The 16,713-nt window shown below is 38.3% G+C and overlaps 1 protein-coding gene across 1 annotated transcript; it reads right to left on the reverse strand.

The window, feature by feature from the left end:
* Positions 1-466: 466 nt before the first annotated feature.
* Positions 467-14,588, reverse strand: HELRODRAFT_86353 (hypothetical protein; the record flags this gene model as incomplete). Its single annotated transcript, XM_009027793.1, has 24 exons — positions 467-743; positions 873-998; positions 1,375-1,451; positions 1,595-1,708; positions 1,916-1,978; positions 3,115-3,248; positions 3,813-3,969; positions 5,374-5,454; positions 5,775-5,885; positions 5,963-6,041; positions 6,227-6,290; positions 6,940-7,111; positions 8,149-8,208; positions 8,701-8,790; positions 9,327-9,517; positions 9,932-10,046; positions 10,473-10,707; positions 11,317-11,396; positions 12,520-12,618; positions 12,846-12,969; positions 13,117-13,190; positions 13,495-13,646; positions 14,019-14,223; positions 14,418-14,588. Coding segments are annotated over 24 exons (3,051 nt in total), but the record flags the coding sequence as incomplete, so codon positions are not given.
* Positions 14,589-16,713: the final 2,125 nt, after the last annotated feature.

The following is a 16,713-nucleotide window of genomic DNA, read 5'->3' on the forward strand; positions in this document are numbered from 1 at the left end:
CAACAACACCCACAACATCATTTGATCAATCATCAACACCAATGACAGCATCACAACTAACGACTCGTGCTCCACTTCTCCTTCTTCATCATTCCTCCCATCATCTTCTTCCTCCTCCTCCTCATTTAACTTTGACCTTTTGACCCTGGCAGACCTTCTTAGTTCGGGACTGGGTTCAGTTGTCGAACGAGGGGGCGTCTTCATGTCGGCTGCTTGTGGATTGCTTGACTCATCAGCTGCCATGTTGGATGAGTGATGGATGGATGGACGAGTGATGAACTAACCCTAACAAAATCAATAAAAAAGTGCGGGTCGAAAACACTGAATAAGGACAAGGCAACAAACTAAATTCAACCGACCAATCAAAAATAACCAACTAAAACAGTCAACCAAAAAAAAAACAACCATGCAATTGAAATTAATCAACTAATCAAAAACAATCAACCAATCAAAAACAACCAACCAATCAAAAACAACCAACCAAAAACAACCAACCAATCAAAAGCAACCAACCATCCAGGGAAAGTTTCCTCTTAACGGCGGTGTTTTTGCTCTTCTTGTGGACTTTTGCAGCAGTGGCATTTGTCGTAGCTGCTGCTGCTACTGCTGCCGACTTGTTGTTGGTTGCCATGGAGACATCAACATCTCCCATGAGAAGACTGTGTCGGTACATTGCCAGGGAACTCGCCTCGTCCCCCCACTCACGCAGACTGTTCTCAAAGTGGTTGTCCAGGTAGGCTAGGCTGGTCAGTGGGTGAATTTTAAGGTGGATAGATGGATGGATGGATTGTAAGATGGATTATTGTAAGTTGGATGAATGGATGGATGTATTGTAAGTTGTAACATCATCAGCAACAACGAGGTGAACTAACACGACTTTCTTGTCCTGCTTCATGAGCTTGACGGAGAACTCGCAGAGGATCTCGAGGAAGGAGAGGTTCTTCGGCACGCCCGTCTCTGCATCCCTGCTGCCGTTCACCACGAACAATATGCCATCTCTGGTGGGTTTGTGGTGAGGTGAGGTGATTGAGGTGAGGTGTGGTGGGGTGGGGATGAGATGATGTACAGTAGCCGATAGATCAGGTATAAATTTAAACTAGGTATCGTTAACATTAAAATCTCATTCAATGAATAATAAGATCCACTTCGCAAGTTCAATGCCTTCACCTTCCACCACCATATCCAACCACTGCAATAAATCAGCCATGAAGAACCATCAACCCCAACATCCTAGAACAACCAACCAGCCAGATTCACCAGCCCCCTAGAACATCCAGCCAACCAAACCCACCAACCCCCTCGAACCTCCAACCGACTGAAACCACCATCAATGCACAACCACCACCACCACCATCACCACGCAGAACCACCAACTTGTGCATGTATGCAATGGCTTCCCTGATCTTCACAAGGTCCAAGCCGAATGACTGAGAGAACCTCCGAGCTAGGTCCTGAATGAATGAGTGAACAACTGAATGAGTGAACAACTGAATGAGTGAACAACTGAATGAGTGAACAACTGAATGAGTGAACAACTGAATGAGTGAACAACTGAATGAGTAACAGAAGAATACACACATACACACACACGCACCTTAATGGCCACAAATCCTTCCGAGTTGGTTTCGATCTTCTCATCAGGGAATTCAGTTTGCAGCACGGAGAATAACTGAGTGAGACTGAGTGCGAGGGTCTTGGCTGTCTGAACCTGCATTTGAAAATGATTACTGGACCCTGCTGGCTCACATCCTCAATTAGGATAATCTCAAATCACAACACGCACATCAACAAAAAATATATTCCAATTTCATGAGGTGAATGCAGAGTTTAAGTTCCTCCGATGACCTCACATCAGTAAGTAATGTAATGTTTATTCGATGCCATCAACACCATCTAACAGCAGAAAGTACCTCACCTTGTTAATTTCTTTGGCCTTCGAGAGGGTCAACTTGATGATGTCCCCATAGTCGTTGTAGAACTGTTTTGCGAATGTAAAATTTATACATCACATTGGAATGCTGGTTTGCACTGGCATGTTTTTAAAAAATTTTCATTAGAATTTCCTGTTCCTCTATCGAATTTATTTGTATATATTTTTAATAATATTAAAACTACAATAATTCTAAATCAATCCAGGGTTGAATTTTGAGGGGGCGTGCAAGATATCACCTAATGTGTGAGTTTAAATGCCCTCTTAAATAACGTCGTCTCACTATGCCCAAAAGAGAAGGAGCCATTAGAACTCACCTTGAAACCAACCGTACACCAAACGAACTCATCAAGGGAGATAGTAGTAAACAATACTAGTAATAATATACGGTCATAAGATCAACAGCTGTCTAAGAATTGCTGAAGCGATCTTTTAGTCAACCATTAGACGCCACGAACGCATATGATGCAGTAGCTTTTGTTGGACTACCTACAAGAACATGCAACTTACCTAAGCTGTGTGTGCAGAATGTTTTGGCAAAGAAAGCTTAATAAAACGACGAACGATTTGGGAGCAGCCGTACACCAATAATACTAGTATAATATACGGTCACAAGAACCACAGCCGTCTAAGAATTGCTGAAGTGATCTTCATCGAACAAAGAAGACGATTTCTCACAATTCATCTTCAATCGAACTGCTGTCATCCAAATTCATCATGCAAATCGGCCTTATTTCGATTTTTCGCAATTCATATTCAATCGAAATAAGACCAATCAGCTTGAGGAATTTGGATGACAACAGTTTCATTAAATTCTCATGATGAACTTGGATAATAATTCGATTTCCAACAAATTGGACAATTTCCAACGAATTCTAGTAAGGGAAATTAACAAGACAAACTTTAAAGTAATTAATGCCAACAATTCGGCAGAATTCATACAATACAACTCTCTCTCTTTCTCTCTCTCTCTCTCTCTCTCTCTCTATATATATATATATATATATATATATATATATATATACATACATACATACCAGATATATAAACAAGAGAACAAAATGCAAACACGCCACAGACACACACAAGAACAATGACACCGACACACATTTGCAGACACACACACACACAGATATACATATACACCCCCACACACTCATACATGCACAAACATACGGACACACCTTAATGTAGTACTTGAACATATCAGCAGCCTGCTTGATCTTGAGGACATTGTAGATGATGAGCTTGCAGAAGCAGGCCAACTGATTCCTCCTCTTGTGCAGTTCCTCGATCTTCTGGTTCTCATCCATCGATTCTGACCGGAAGGTTCAAAGTTCAGACGAAGTGATTAGAATGATCATCATCATCATCTTGTGATCATCATCATCAACAAGTTGATGGTGATGATGACCACAAGTGGAACGATAATAAGAGATACAAATGAAAACAATAACAGCACATACTAAGTAGCAATGCTAATGCACACAACATTACGATCACAAGTCACTCTGGCTACTACCATTGGCATAATGAATGAAACTTGTAAGCAACTGCAACAACAACATTAACAACAACAACAATAAAGAACATAATTTTAACGAAGATTAATCTACAGAGGTCTACTATCAATTTAAAAATACAGCAACAACCGTCGTTATCATCATCAACTTCATCATCTTCAGCAACAACAAAATCAACAACTATCGTTTCATCATCATCATCATCAACAACAACAACAACTACCACCATCATCAACAGCAACAACTACCATCATCACCAACAATAACAACTACCATCATCATCATCAACAACAGTAGCAGCAACAACAACAACTACCATCATCATCAACAACAACAGTAGCAGCAGCAACAACAACTACCATCATCATCTTCAACAAAGACTCGCTCCTTGAGGAACATGATGAGATGTTCCTGCATGATGGGGTCTGGCGTGTAGACGAGGGGGGCGAGGGCGGGATTGTTGTGGCCCAGGTTCTTGTTGAAGATGATTAGGAGGTCACAGATGGAAATGTATGCCTGTCACCGGGTTGGTGGAAACCATCGAGTGAGTGAGTGATTGATTGAATGGTTGGTTTGTTGGGTGAATAAAAGCTTAAGATTGAGCTGTCGCAAAAGAAATCTGAACACGTCAAAGTAGTATGAACGGTTTCTTTTTTTTTAGGTTTTTCATTTAGAAAAGGCTTAATGCGGTAATGTAAGCCGATTAAATTGTTTTCACTAGTTACGTGTTTGATATGATTTCTAAAGTTTAATTGTGAATCTATGGTGACGCCCAACAACTTTGAATTATCGTCTACCATTTCCAGAAGATTATTGTCCATAGATAAATCTTAAAATTTTTTATTATAATTAAAAGACATAAATAGCTATTGGAAATTTTATTTTTAACATCAATCCTTTTTTAGTTGCATTAAGTAAAAGTAAAATAAAATATCGGCTACAATAAGAAGAAATAAAATTAAATAAAGCTTTAAACATAAGGCAATCGGTTAGTCTTAATACCTACCTAAACCTGAGATCATATGAATGTCTTACTTTCTTGGCACCAGACTTTAACCAAATGGTTACAGACTTTAAGAATAGAAGGTAAATGGTATGGAGCAAAAGAAGAGACGAAAAAACTAGAGAAATCATTGAAACCAGATACGTACGTCAAATCAATTAATCAATCAATCTTGGTTTAGCGTCCAGAGACTCAGTTCCCCCGAGGTAGGTAGGACGTTAAATACTTGAAAAATTAAAAAAAAGAAGAATTACAAAAAAATGTTGAGAGCAAAAATATTTGCGGTTCAGGATTGAAAAATAAATTTAAAATTTTCAGAGATCATCTCGTCATTAGAGTTTCAGTAAAAAATGCAAACAAGTTTAGGATAACGTTTTTCACGCGTCGAAATTTCATTGAAAAATATTAAAATTTGCCCATGTTATGACCAAATGACCAATTTTGAAAACTTTGTGGAAACGAAAGGCTTCAAATGAAAGTTGCGTTGTAGGCCTACCTCGAAACTTTTTGCTGTTTTGAAGATAGCTCGAAGTGGAATTGAGCGACAATGTTGCGGCTGCTGACAACGATTAGAAACACGCTATTTCCACAACTTTTTCAAATAAGGGCTTTTTAATTTTAAGAATTTTATTTTCAATTAATTTATTAAAGTCGTATGGCGCGATTGTGCTGGCGATAACAATGTTTAACTTTTTTGTTATTGAAGAAAATTTTTAAAAACATATATAGCAAACGTTAGAGCTGTTATTTAAAAGTTTTCTAGCAAAATGTAAGCAAAATGTGTAAAATACAAAAAAGTATGCCACAGTGCGAACTGTAACATCATTGCTACTTCATCAACAAGCAGTAGCAACAACAAAGACGACAAAACAAACAAGAGCACAAACAACAACACACAGAACAGCAACGGCACTGACTTCTTCTTGAACAGAGTATTCATGATGTGAGAGGAGCAAGCACAGCTTCTCCATCAACCCCTTCAATCTCTTCCTCACTGACTTCAACGAATCCTGGCGCATTCATTCATACATTACTTTGTTCAACCATTCATCCATTCTGTTATCCTATCATCAATTCTAGCGTACATTTGGTCGGTTGTTTAATTGATCAATTATTTGTTCACTAGACAACTTTTTTATTAAATTTTCAACAATTATTCTTTTTAATTGATTTTTAAAAATGTTTAGACATAACAAGATATATATAAATATCATATATAATGTGAATGAATTATTACGTTGAACAATCGATTGATGGATGAATCATGGATTGTTTGATCGGTTGAATAATTGAATGAATAAATATTTAAATTAATGACTCGTGATTGACTGAATGAAGCTCCACCCACCTCATTAATATTTTGCTCGTTCAGGGATGCCAACTGCCAGAAGATGGAAAGGAAGGAGCAGGCGATGCCTTTGCAGAGTATCTGAATGATTGGAGGAGGCTTGCTTCAATCACTCAATCAATCAATCAATCAAGCGATCAATAAATCAATCAACTAACATCTTTAGGTGCATGATACTTCTCCTTGAAGATCTTGCTGAAAGACTCAACGGAGAGGTTGTTGTTCATGTTGTGGCAACTGTGGCGCGTATGTCAATCAATCAATCAACCAACCAACCAAAGCAAAAAATGGTTTGAAAAATTTTTTAAACTAAAAACATGATTTATTAAATATTTATATGAAACTGTTAATTGAGTGAATATTCAGTTGAAACAAACAACTGATCGATTGAATATATTTAGATGCAAGAACCAGCAGTCAACCTGTAGAATGCATGGACACGTTCCAAACTCTTAAACAGTGCAAAGGTGTCGTCTTCTGTTGGGTCTGAACCCTGTTGTTGTTGTTGTTGATGGTTAGATGGTTGGTTGGTTAGATGGTTGGTTGGTTGGTTAGACGGTTGGTTGCATGGTCGGTTGATTGATTAGTTGATTGGATGGTTGGTTAGATGATTGGTTAGTTAGATGGTTGGTTGGTTAGACGGTTGGTTGTATGGTCGGTTGGTTGATTGGATGGTTGGTTAGATGGTTGGTTGTATGGTCAGTTGGTTGGCTGATTGATTAGTTGGCTAGATGGTTGATTGACAGTTGGTTGACTTAATTGAAAAAGTTTAAAAACATGAGCAACAAAACAACTTCAGCAAATTGTGATGTGAATTAATTAGTACATATTTCTGTCAGTCATTTTTCAATGAAAGATGTTCGATGGATAGAGAAATAACAAAAGAATTTTAATCAATTGATCGAGTTGACCAACAAAACAAACAATCATGCAATCAACAACCAACCAATAAACTAACAGACCAATCAATTAATATACCAATCAACCCCCCAACCTACCAACCAACCAACCCTCCAACCAACCAACCCTCCAACCAATCAACCCACCAACCAACCAGCCAACCAACCAATCCACCAACCAACCAATTAACCAATTAACCAACCAATCAACCAATTAACCAACCAATCCAACCAACCCTCCAACCAATCAACCAACCAACCAACCTTATCAAAGAAGCTGGCACAGGCTTGGAAGTACCTACTGACGATCTTATCAATGAGAGTCATCCTAAAGACACTGCACTTGTTGCCTATCAAATACTCATCACTGCAGAATATCTCTAACACTTTCGAACAGTTGTTCAACACCTGGTACATGTGTGTGTGTGTGTGCGTGTGTACGTGCGTGATATCGTGGCGCGTGTGGGCGTGTCGTGTGCGTGTAACGTCGGATGCGGAAGATGTTTGTCTTTATCCTTTTTCAATCAATCAATCAATCAATCAATCAATCAATCAATCAATCAATCAAATCAATTATTTAATCAATCAATTAATTCCAATTAACATAGCTTAATTTTAGTAGCCTAGCGACGGCCACACATATTGTTTTAGCCAGGGTTGTCGGTGTCAAAATTTCCAACTCCAAGTTGAAAAAAAAAAAGTTCAAATTTTGCATCATGATTTTGACGAAAATATCACTACTAAATAAAAAAAACTTTAAAAAAAAACGCTTAAAATCAGTAAATGTAATTACCTTCCGTAATAAAATAGCTTTATATTTATGATTTAAAACATTTTGAAACAAAGTTATGTGATCTTATCCACATTATTAGCATTTATTTTCAGCGTTAAGGATGATCGCAGCAGGAATTTATCTTCTTAAAAATACGATCTTAAAAAACATTTTTAGAATAAAAAATTTTAAAAAATGTGAAACTCTTAGCACTTTAAACGGAGTCGGATTTATTAGGTAGGTGGTGGTGGTGGTGTGTGTGACGGAGATGATGATGAATAATAGTGGTGAGGCTTTTGATGATGATTATTGTGGGAAGGAAAAGATTGGTAACTCCAGCCCCTCAAAATATTCACACTCCGACTCAAAGACAAAAATTTCCAACTGCATCACTCTGGTTTCGTTCTGTTGGATCCCTCATCATCCTCCTCCTCCTCCTCCTCATCATCATCATTATCATCATCATTATCCCCCTTACCGATCTTTTCCTTCTCACAATAATCATTACCATCAAAAGCCTCACCACTGTTAATCATCATCATCTCTAACACCAACCCCACATACATAACCACCACATACATCACCCTCACATGCTTTACCACCACATTCATTACCCTCACATACATCACCACCATCTTGAAAAATATCAACACTCATCATCATCAACACTCACCTCAGGATCTGTTTGCTGCTCCACAATGGTGTCTATGTGGTTCAGAAAGATGTCAAGTTGCTGCGATGATGGTGGTGGTGATGATAGCGATAATGATGATGATGATGATGGTGATAACGAAGATGATGAAGGTGATGATAACGATAATGATGAAGATGATGATGATGGTGGTGATAAAATTGATAGTGATGATGGCAACGATTATGTTATGAATTGTAGAGCAGAATATGTTCACTAATGGCTGCTTCATAAAATAGAAGCCAAAGTTAAACATTGGAAATATATATTACGATGATGAAGGTGACGATGATGAAGATGACTATGATGATGATGGGGTCTGTGATATTGCTCGAATATCATCGCCACGTCACCAACAGATCATCATCCTCAACAACATCATCATCATCATCATCATCATCATCAACAACATCGTCATCATCATCATCATCACATTATCCTCACAACATGAAACCATCACCGTGACTATCGAAATCTTCATCATCATCATCATCATCATCGCGACATCCAGATGATCCTGATAATGATACTGACCTTTTCGTGTCTGCCAGTGGTGTAGATCTCAAGGTCGAAGTGCATGGGGATGTTCAGAAGGTTGCTCGTCTTCTCCGAGTGCATGGTGTACTGTGAGAGGGTGGTGGGTGGATGAGTGGGTGGATGAGTGGGCTGGCGAGCGAGTGAGTGATCTGATGGATGTCTAGAAATAATGGGTGAAGAAAGTGCACAACAGATAGTGAGAATGATTGATAAAAGATTGATTGAATAAATGGTTAATAAATTAATTAAATGAATGAATTAATGAATGATTGATTGTAAAATTGGTTAAAAGACATATTAGATAAGCAAACGTTCATGATATGATTTCTAGGGTGAACAAGTGAGTGAATGAAAACGAACGATGTTGTTGATGACTGATACTTGTGATAAGATATTGACGATCGAGTCGCTAGTGGCTGGACTAAAAGTTTGAAATGATTGCTGACTTTATGAGTGAAATGAAATAATAAAATAAACCTCAACCAATCAAACTTTTGGCCAACCAACCAATTAATCAACCAACCAATTAATCAACCAACCAATTAATCAACCAACCAACCAATCGGCCAGACAAGCAACTAATAAACTGGACAAGAAATAAATGGATCGATCGATGAACCAACTTTAGACAGAAGTTGAGGCAGAGCCACGATGAAGTGCTCCGTCATTCGAATTCGGTCCTCAGAGATGGCCTTCAGATCCTTCGTTCCAAGTTTACGCTGTCCTCTACCGACGGGCAGCTCTCCAGTTGAGGCCTGCTTCACACAGCACACCATCAACTCTATCAAACTTGTCTCTTGTTTGTCGTCCAGCACTTTAAAATTCATCATTGGTTGGTCAACTTATTTTAACTTTATTGATTGAATGAATGATTGATTGATTGATTAAATGAATGATTGACTAACTGATTGATTGATTAATTGATTGATTGATTAATTGATTGATTGACTGATTGATTGATTAGAAAATTGGTTAAAAGACAAATTAGATGAACAAACATCAAATCATCAATTAACAATCATTCAATCCCATCAATTCAACCCAACAATCCACACTCTTCTCAACCAACAATCCACACTCCATCCATCCATGCACAATCATCTCAATTCACACACCACCAATCCACACATCTCCACCACAAATTCACCCAACACTGCCTACAATCGCCCCCACCAATTCACACACCACCCGCCAACAACCCACACAGCACCATTGAAACGCAACTGACCATCGTCTTCCTTGGTCGGTTCGTCGAGCAGCAATCCAGTCATGCACTCCCAGTCCTTTAGCATTGGACACGAGTCCCACAAACTATCAATCAGATATGCTCCGTGTTCATGCAACTGTTCGTTATTTATTGATCATTTTACTTATTTGGCCGATTAGTTCAGCTGGTTGATGAGTTAGTCAAACATTCATTGAATGGTCCATAAAATAGACATTCGAGTTGTAAACCTCATCATCCAGTCAGTCAATTCCTCTTTAAATATTATTCAATTAACCAATCAATCATTTCCACCTACCTGCCAATCAATCAATCATCTCCACTTTGACAAATAATCCAGCCATAACCTTGACCCACAAACCAGCCAACCAATCAATCAATCAGCTAACCAACCAATTAATCAGCCAACCACTCAATCAATCAGCCAACCAACCAACCAATCAGCCAACCAACCAACCAATCGGCCAACCAACCAATCAATCAGCCAACCAACCAATCAATCAGCCAACCAACCAATCAATCAGCCAACCAACCAACCAATCACCTCGCTCTCGATGAAGAACAAAACAAGATCTCGCCAATAAGGAGCATTCTCACTAGACTTCTTTCCCTTCTTGTTCTTGGCATTTTGTAGAGATGAGTTGTTGAGTTGGTTGCTGGTAGTGAACAGTTTGGCTGTGAGGAACTCGCCAGCTGCCTGCGCCAGAGCTCGGTGAGAGGAGTACACCAACTCGTAGACATTCTCACAATCCTTGTCTTGCAAGATGCTTTCATTTGATCTTTAGCAGGCAAGTTGGTGATGTGGTTGATGTGCATAAGTATAAATATAATTATATGAAAAGGGATATATATAAGGAAGAAGATAGAGTTCTATCTATACATCAGCCTATAAAATCCAGACGCTTTTAATTAATATAAATGAATTTTAACGTTTTGAACAAAATATTCAAAACTTAAGCAAAAAACAATTAATGCAAAAACGTCAGAGTTTAAACGCGCACACACACACACACACACACACACACACACACACACACATATATATATATATACACACACACACACACACACACACATATATATATATATATATATATATAAAACAAACATATCTGGACAAACCCATAAATATCAAATAAATAAAATAATCAATCACCGCTAGAAGACTCAATTTTCAATTATTTAAAAAAAGTGATTTCAAATAAATGAACAAAATTGCATAAACGAAAAACAATCAGACAGGAGGCATCTGTGGTTGAAACTTTCAGAAGTGAATGGTTGACAGTTGCACCTAAGCCCATGCCAGTTTATTCAACAGGTGTAAATACAACTTATGAATATTAATGGACTTATGAATATCCAAAAACTAATGAATATTAATTACTCACTTGAATATGCTTATGACCAGTTTGAGGGCCTGAACACTGACGTCATACTCTTTATCCAGTGTCATCTCCACTATGCGATCCTGACAGGTAATTAAGAGTTGTCTTAAAATATTTATTTATAACATTAACATCTGCCATCCCATTAACATTTCATTAATATTCATTTCTATAATATATGTGTTAATGTATATATTGGAAACGCACTGTAACAATTGGTTTGAAGTCAGCCGCGTGTAGGCATAAATGAACATTTGTACGAACATTCTTATATGTCAGTTTTTTTTTGTATAATCTATGTATTACATATTAACAACGCTTGCTATGTGCCGTATGTATATATTTCATCTCGTTTCATTTCCATTTTCAAAATGTATTCATAATCAACACCATACAATAATAGGTGAATAAAAGTTATGAAGTTGAACATGCGGGCAACGGATAGGCTGCATTGCATGTCTTGTGGTGGCCACTGTTGGTGGATACGTGAATAGTTTATAAAAAGAAATAAATTTCACAAATTTTACGGAAATTTTAGAAACAATACGATGCCTAAGCTAGCAAAGCAATGAGGTGCTTGATGTTAATATTCTGCTTGAATATTAATGAGATGGTTGGTTGGTAGCTAAAAAAAACTGAAATATCAAAGTGAATGGTACCGCGAATGTGAATCTCTCAAAATGGAGCTAACGTGATCAGATGTAGAACGTAAAATTTCTGAAATTTTATTGTGAATACTAATTTTAACTGTTTTGTTAGCATTTGTTATTTTAGCATAACTCCTGCACCTTTGATTTTGTTTTGAGGTTGAATGAAAATGCCCTGCACTGCATTATTATTATAACCCCAGCATCGACATCAACCATCTCATCAATATTCAACCAAAACATTAACACAATCACCCAATGGCGGGTCTAGGAGACCAGTGCCCCGTTGTCAGCAGTGCTATTAAAAGTCAGTAAAACTCAGTTTTTAGTCAGGAAAACACTTCTGTTTTTAAGTACAAAATGCACTAAAAATTGTCGCAATAGACAGAAAAAGGCCGTCAGTCTAATTTTGGCCACCCAAGCGAACATTTGGGGTATTTCTTGGCTCCCCCAGTCAAATTTTGAAAGATTTTCAAATTTTGCCCCCCTGCCCAACAGCACTGCATTCATCTCACTAACATTCACAACTGATGCGATGAATAGTGAAAGGTTGACATACTTTGAATCGATTGGTGAATAGTTCTAACTTTGGAGCAAATTCTTCCGTATCGTACAATGGCTGCAAACACTTGAGACAACTCAATCTCACCTCACCCACCTATAGGTCAATGTTAACCAATTTATTTACATTTACAATCAAATGAATTTATTTACTTGCTGGAGATAGAAGTGAATGTATATATTGTTAATTATATGAACATGAATTCATCGATCGAGCAGTATGCACGCACAATTCAAGTTGCAAACATCTGCAGACATGTGACTTGAAAAGATTTTTGAAGTATAAAGAAATAAAGCATGGTGAGTGAGTGCAATAAGACCAACCCTATCGCAAAGTGTCCATCCAATATATTTAAGGTAGGAATCATCGAGGAACATGGTTGGATAACGTTTCATCCAAACTGCTATTTCATTGGTGCAAATAACTCTTATCTCTGGGCGAATATCTCTGATTGGTTGAATTGAATGGTTAGTTGATTGGTTGAATGGTTTGTTGGTTGGTTGGTTAGAAAAACAGGCAAACAATGAAATGGTAGCATGAACATGTGAGTAAACAATCAGTTGACCAAATTTTATTCAATAAGTTTGAACCGACCTGTATCTATGTACAAAAACTCCTTTGAATATGTACGTCAGCATGTGCCTAATCTCATCCAAATTATCTTCAGTCTATCAAAGTTTACCAAAAGTTATTAAAACAATTAACAAAACAATTAATAAATCAATCAATCACACAATCAACCAACCAATTAATCAATCACTCAAACAACCAATCAAACAATCAATCAATCAATCAATCAAACAAACAAACAAACAAACAACTAAAATTCAATCAATCATTCAAACCATCAACCAATTAATCAATCAACCAATTAATCAATCAACCAATTAATCAATCAATCAACCACCCAACTAATCAACCAATCAATCAACCACCCAACTAATCAACCACCCAACCAATCAATCAACTAACCTCTTTTTTCTTTTCAGTCAACAATTCCAAACGATCAGCTGCCTGTTTATTTTTGCTTTTCGACTGTTCAGCCTCCAACTGCCTCTGTGTGTGATCGAGGGCAATGCTCAAGTTCAAGGCCACATCAACCAATGCTGTCATCAGTTTCATTGCTGGGCGATGGTGATTGGTCGGATGGTTGTACGCGAGTTATTGCGAACATCGTGAAATGTATCGTATGCAAGAAATCGTGAATGGTCGAGTAAGGACAGACGAGTTGATGTGTGGTGTTGGTGGAGTTTGGTGACGATGCAGTTTATAAAAATTTAGAGATTCTGACAGGAAACATAATCAAGTCCGTATTTGTAGCGAAGAAACAAGTAAGTGACTGATAAGACTGCTCTGTAGTCAACTGAAACTCATTCCACCACTCTGATCAACGAAAACATGGCATCTCATTTTTACCATCATCATCATCAACATCATCACGGCCACCATCCCCACGATCATAATTATCATCACCATGCCGGACCACAGGGACTGACCAGCAAATGTGCTTGTGTGCCTGAAAGCTCGCACTTGCGAGTCAGTGAGGCCTGTGAGCAGCGAGATGATGTTGTCCATGAGGAACTGGTCGTAGATGATGCTGTACTGACACTGCTTCACCAACAAGCTGATGAAGTCGCAAAAGTTCACCTTGAACTTCTTCCACTGGGGGCCCGTCATGATCAGCGGGTAGTCCCCACTTTCCTAACAAATTACGAACATTTTTCTCAAAAGCAGTTACTGACCGATATAAACAATTTATTCATCATTCAACTGAGCAAAACTTTAAAAATTAATAAAAAAAACTATCCTGCCCACCCACCACCGCCACACATTCAACCAGCACATCACCACCCTGCACATCTCTACGAATGAACGAAGCACACATCACTAGGAACCTCGTCAAACTCCTCAGTCATCTTCCTAATGATCTCGGCATGTTCCATGGTGTTTTGCATGTGCAGGGTCACCTGACCTCTGCACCCCGAAGCGTGGATGAAGAATTGGATGAGTTCGAGGAGGTGTGTGTCCCTGTCACGCTTGTACGATTCGATCCATTCATCCACAACCGTCTGGTCGGCGGTTGGTTGATTGGTTGAGCGATTGTTGGCATGTTGATTGTAGATGTTGGTTGATTGATGCAGTGATGAACGGTTGATTAGAGACAATTATGAATTTATGACTAGTCAATTAAATAAATTGAATAAATGATCAACCTAGACTAACCTAACCAACCAACCAACCTACAGGCAAACAAACCAACCAGTTAACCCACCAACTAACCAACCAACCAACCAAACAAAAAACAAACAACCAACCAACCAGTTAAAAAACCAACCAAACAAACAATCAACCAACCAACCAGTTAAACAACCAACCAACCAGCCAGCCAGGCAACCAACATACCATTAAAGCAACTTGCCCCAGTTTGACAACGCTGAAGAGACTCCCCTCCCCGCCACCTAACGACGATTCCTCGTGATGGCGTTTGCTCATGTTGGCCACGGCAGCAGGCACTGCTTCTGCACGCTTGCTCGCATTTTTCGAACCCGGTTTGCGACCTCGTTTCGATTGGCTGCTGATGTTTGCCTGCCCGACACGTTGTGATCATTGTGCAAGCATTTTATATTCATAGTGACGTTTTTCTGATTGCCACCACCACCACCACCACCACCACCACCACCACCACCACCACCACCACTCAGTCGATCAACACATCACCGCCCATAGAAACAACGAAACTTGTTTGACATCTACAAATTGCTATCCATGAAATGAGCGAACCATGCCCGACACACAGGGTAGCTTAAATTGTTCCAACACGACCATGAAATAAATGTACAACAATGTGGCGCTCCTTATAACATTCAGAAAGAAATAAAACCCAAACATTTCAAAATAACTAAACGCCCAATCCACCATCAATCACATCAATCAGCCAGCATCAACCACATCAATCAGCCAGCATCACCAACCATATTGTTGGCAGTTTTTTTCTGCCTGCGAGGTTTTTTGGGCTCATCAACATCATTATCAGCATCGCTGTCCTTAGATTGGTCATCTACTGACCTGGTCAACAAAACATTCCACCAATAAAATTTCAACAATTTAGCCTCACTGCATCATGAATTTTCATAGTCAATTTTTCAAAATACATCAAAATTTTAAATATGTTTCAACACTCTTCATCACGTGAATTTAAAATATCGAATATTAAGAACATTTTCATGTGGTCGAAACTCTGACATGCAGCTAACGAATGTTACTTTCAACGAGACCTCACGGGAGAGCATCTCATATTACAGACACACACACACTTACATGCCCACGCATACATTTACATCAGAGTGGTGGACCACACAAAATAAATAATTCCTTTGGATCCCAGCTGCAAGTGGTTATATTTTGTCCATTATAACCCAGCAGAAATGTAGGAAGTGGTTTTGTTGACCGATTCGGTGAGGAAATGTTTATATGTGTTGGCCGCAGCATGATTTAAACTGCTTTCTGGCGGCGTATTTTTTCTGTGCTAGATGAGGCACTCGTAGACCCTACACTGTCAACCTCAGTGAACACTTTTTTGAGTCAAGTAAATTGATGTTTTTGTTGTTGTTGCTGTAAAATTTCAGTTTTTTAATGGAAAATCCAATACCACCACCTTTTCTTAGACTTCAATTTAAACCTTATATTTGCAGCCTTATGAATTAATTAATTTTTCAGTATGTTTTATTAGCCATAATTTTTGAAATCTGAATTACTTCTAATGGGAATATGAGATCATTTAAAAATTCACTTAATTTATATCATTTGGGCAACAAGTTTCAGGCTTTGGCGTGTAAAATACAAAAACGTTCGTTGTAATCAGTATTAACAAGATAGAAATCATCATTTACACCAGGAAGCATTTCCACCTGAGCAGTTAACACCAGCCAGCATTCACTGCAATGGCAGCATGCTCTTCAAATCAGATTTGGTTGAGGATAAATATTTACTATTAAATCCAACACGAAAAAAACATAGAGTGAATGAATAAAAATAATATATTGAAACAACAACACAACAAACAAAAATGTTGTTAGCATTATTATCAAATGCAAGCCAACCCATCTTCAGAGTGAGCATCATGCTGCTGTTGCTGCTGGTCCTTCTTCTTCTTGGCACTCATGTTTTGCAAACCCTGCATTGCCAACATCT

This window comes from Helobdella robusta (genome assembly GCF_000326865.2).
Source record: "Helobdella robusta unplaced genomic scaffold HELROscaffold_51, whole genome shotgun sequence".
Lineage (NCBI taxonomy): Eukaryota > Metazoa > Annelida > Clitellata > Rhynchobdellida > Glossiphoniidae > Helobdella > Helobdella robusta.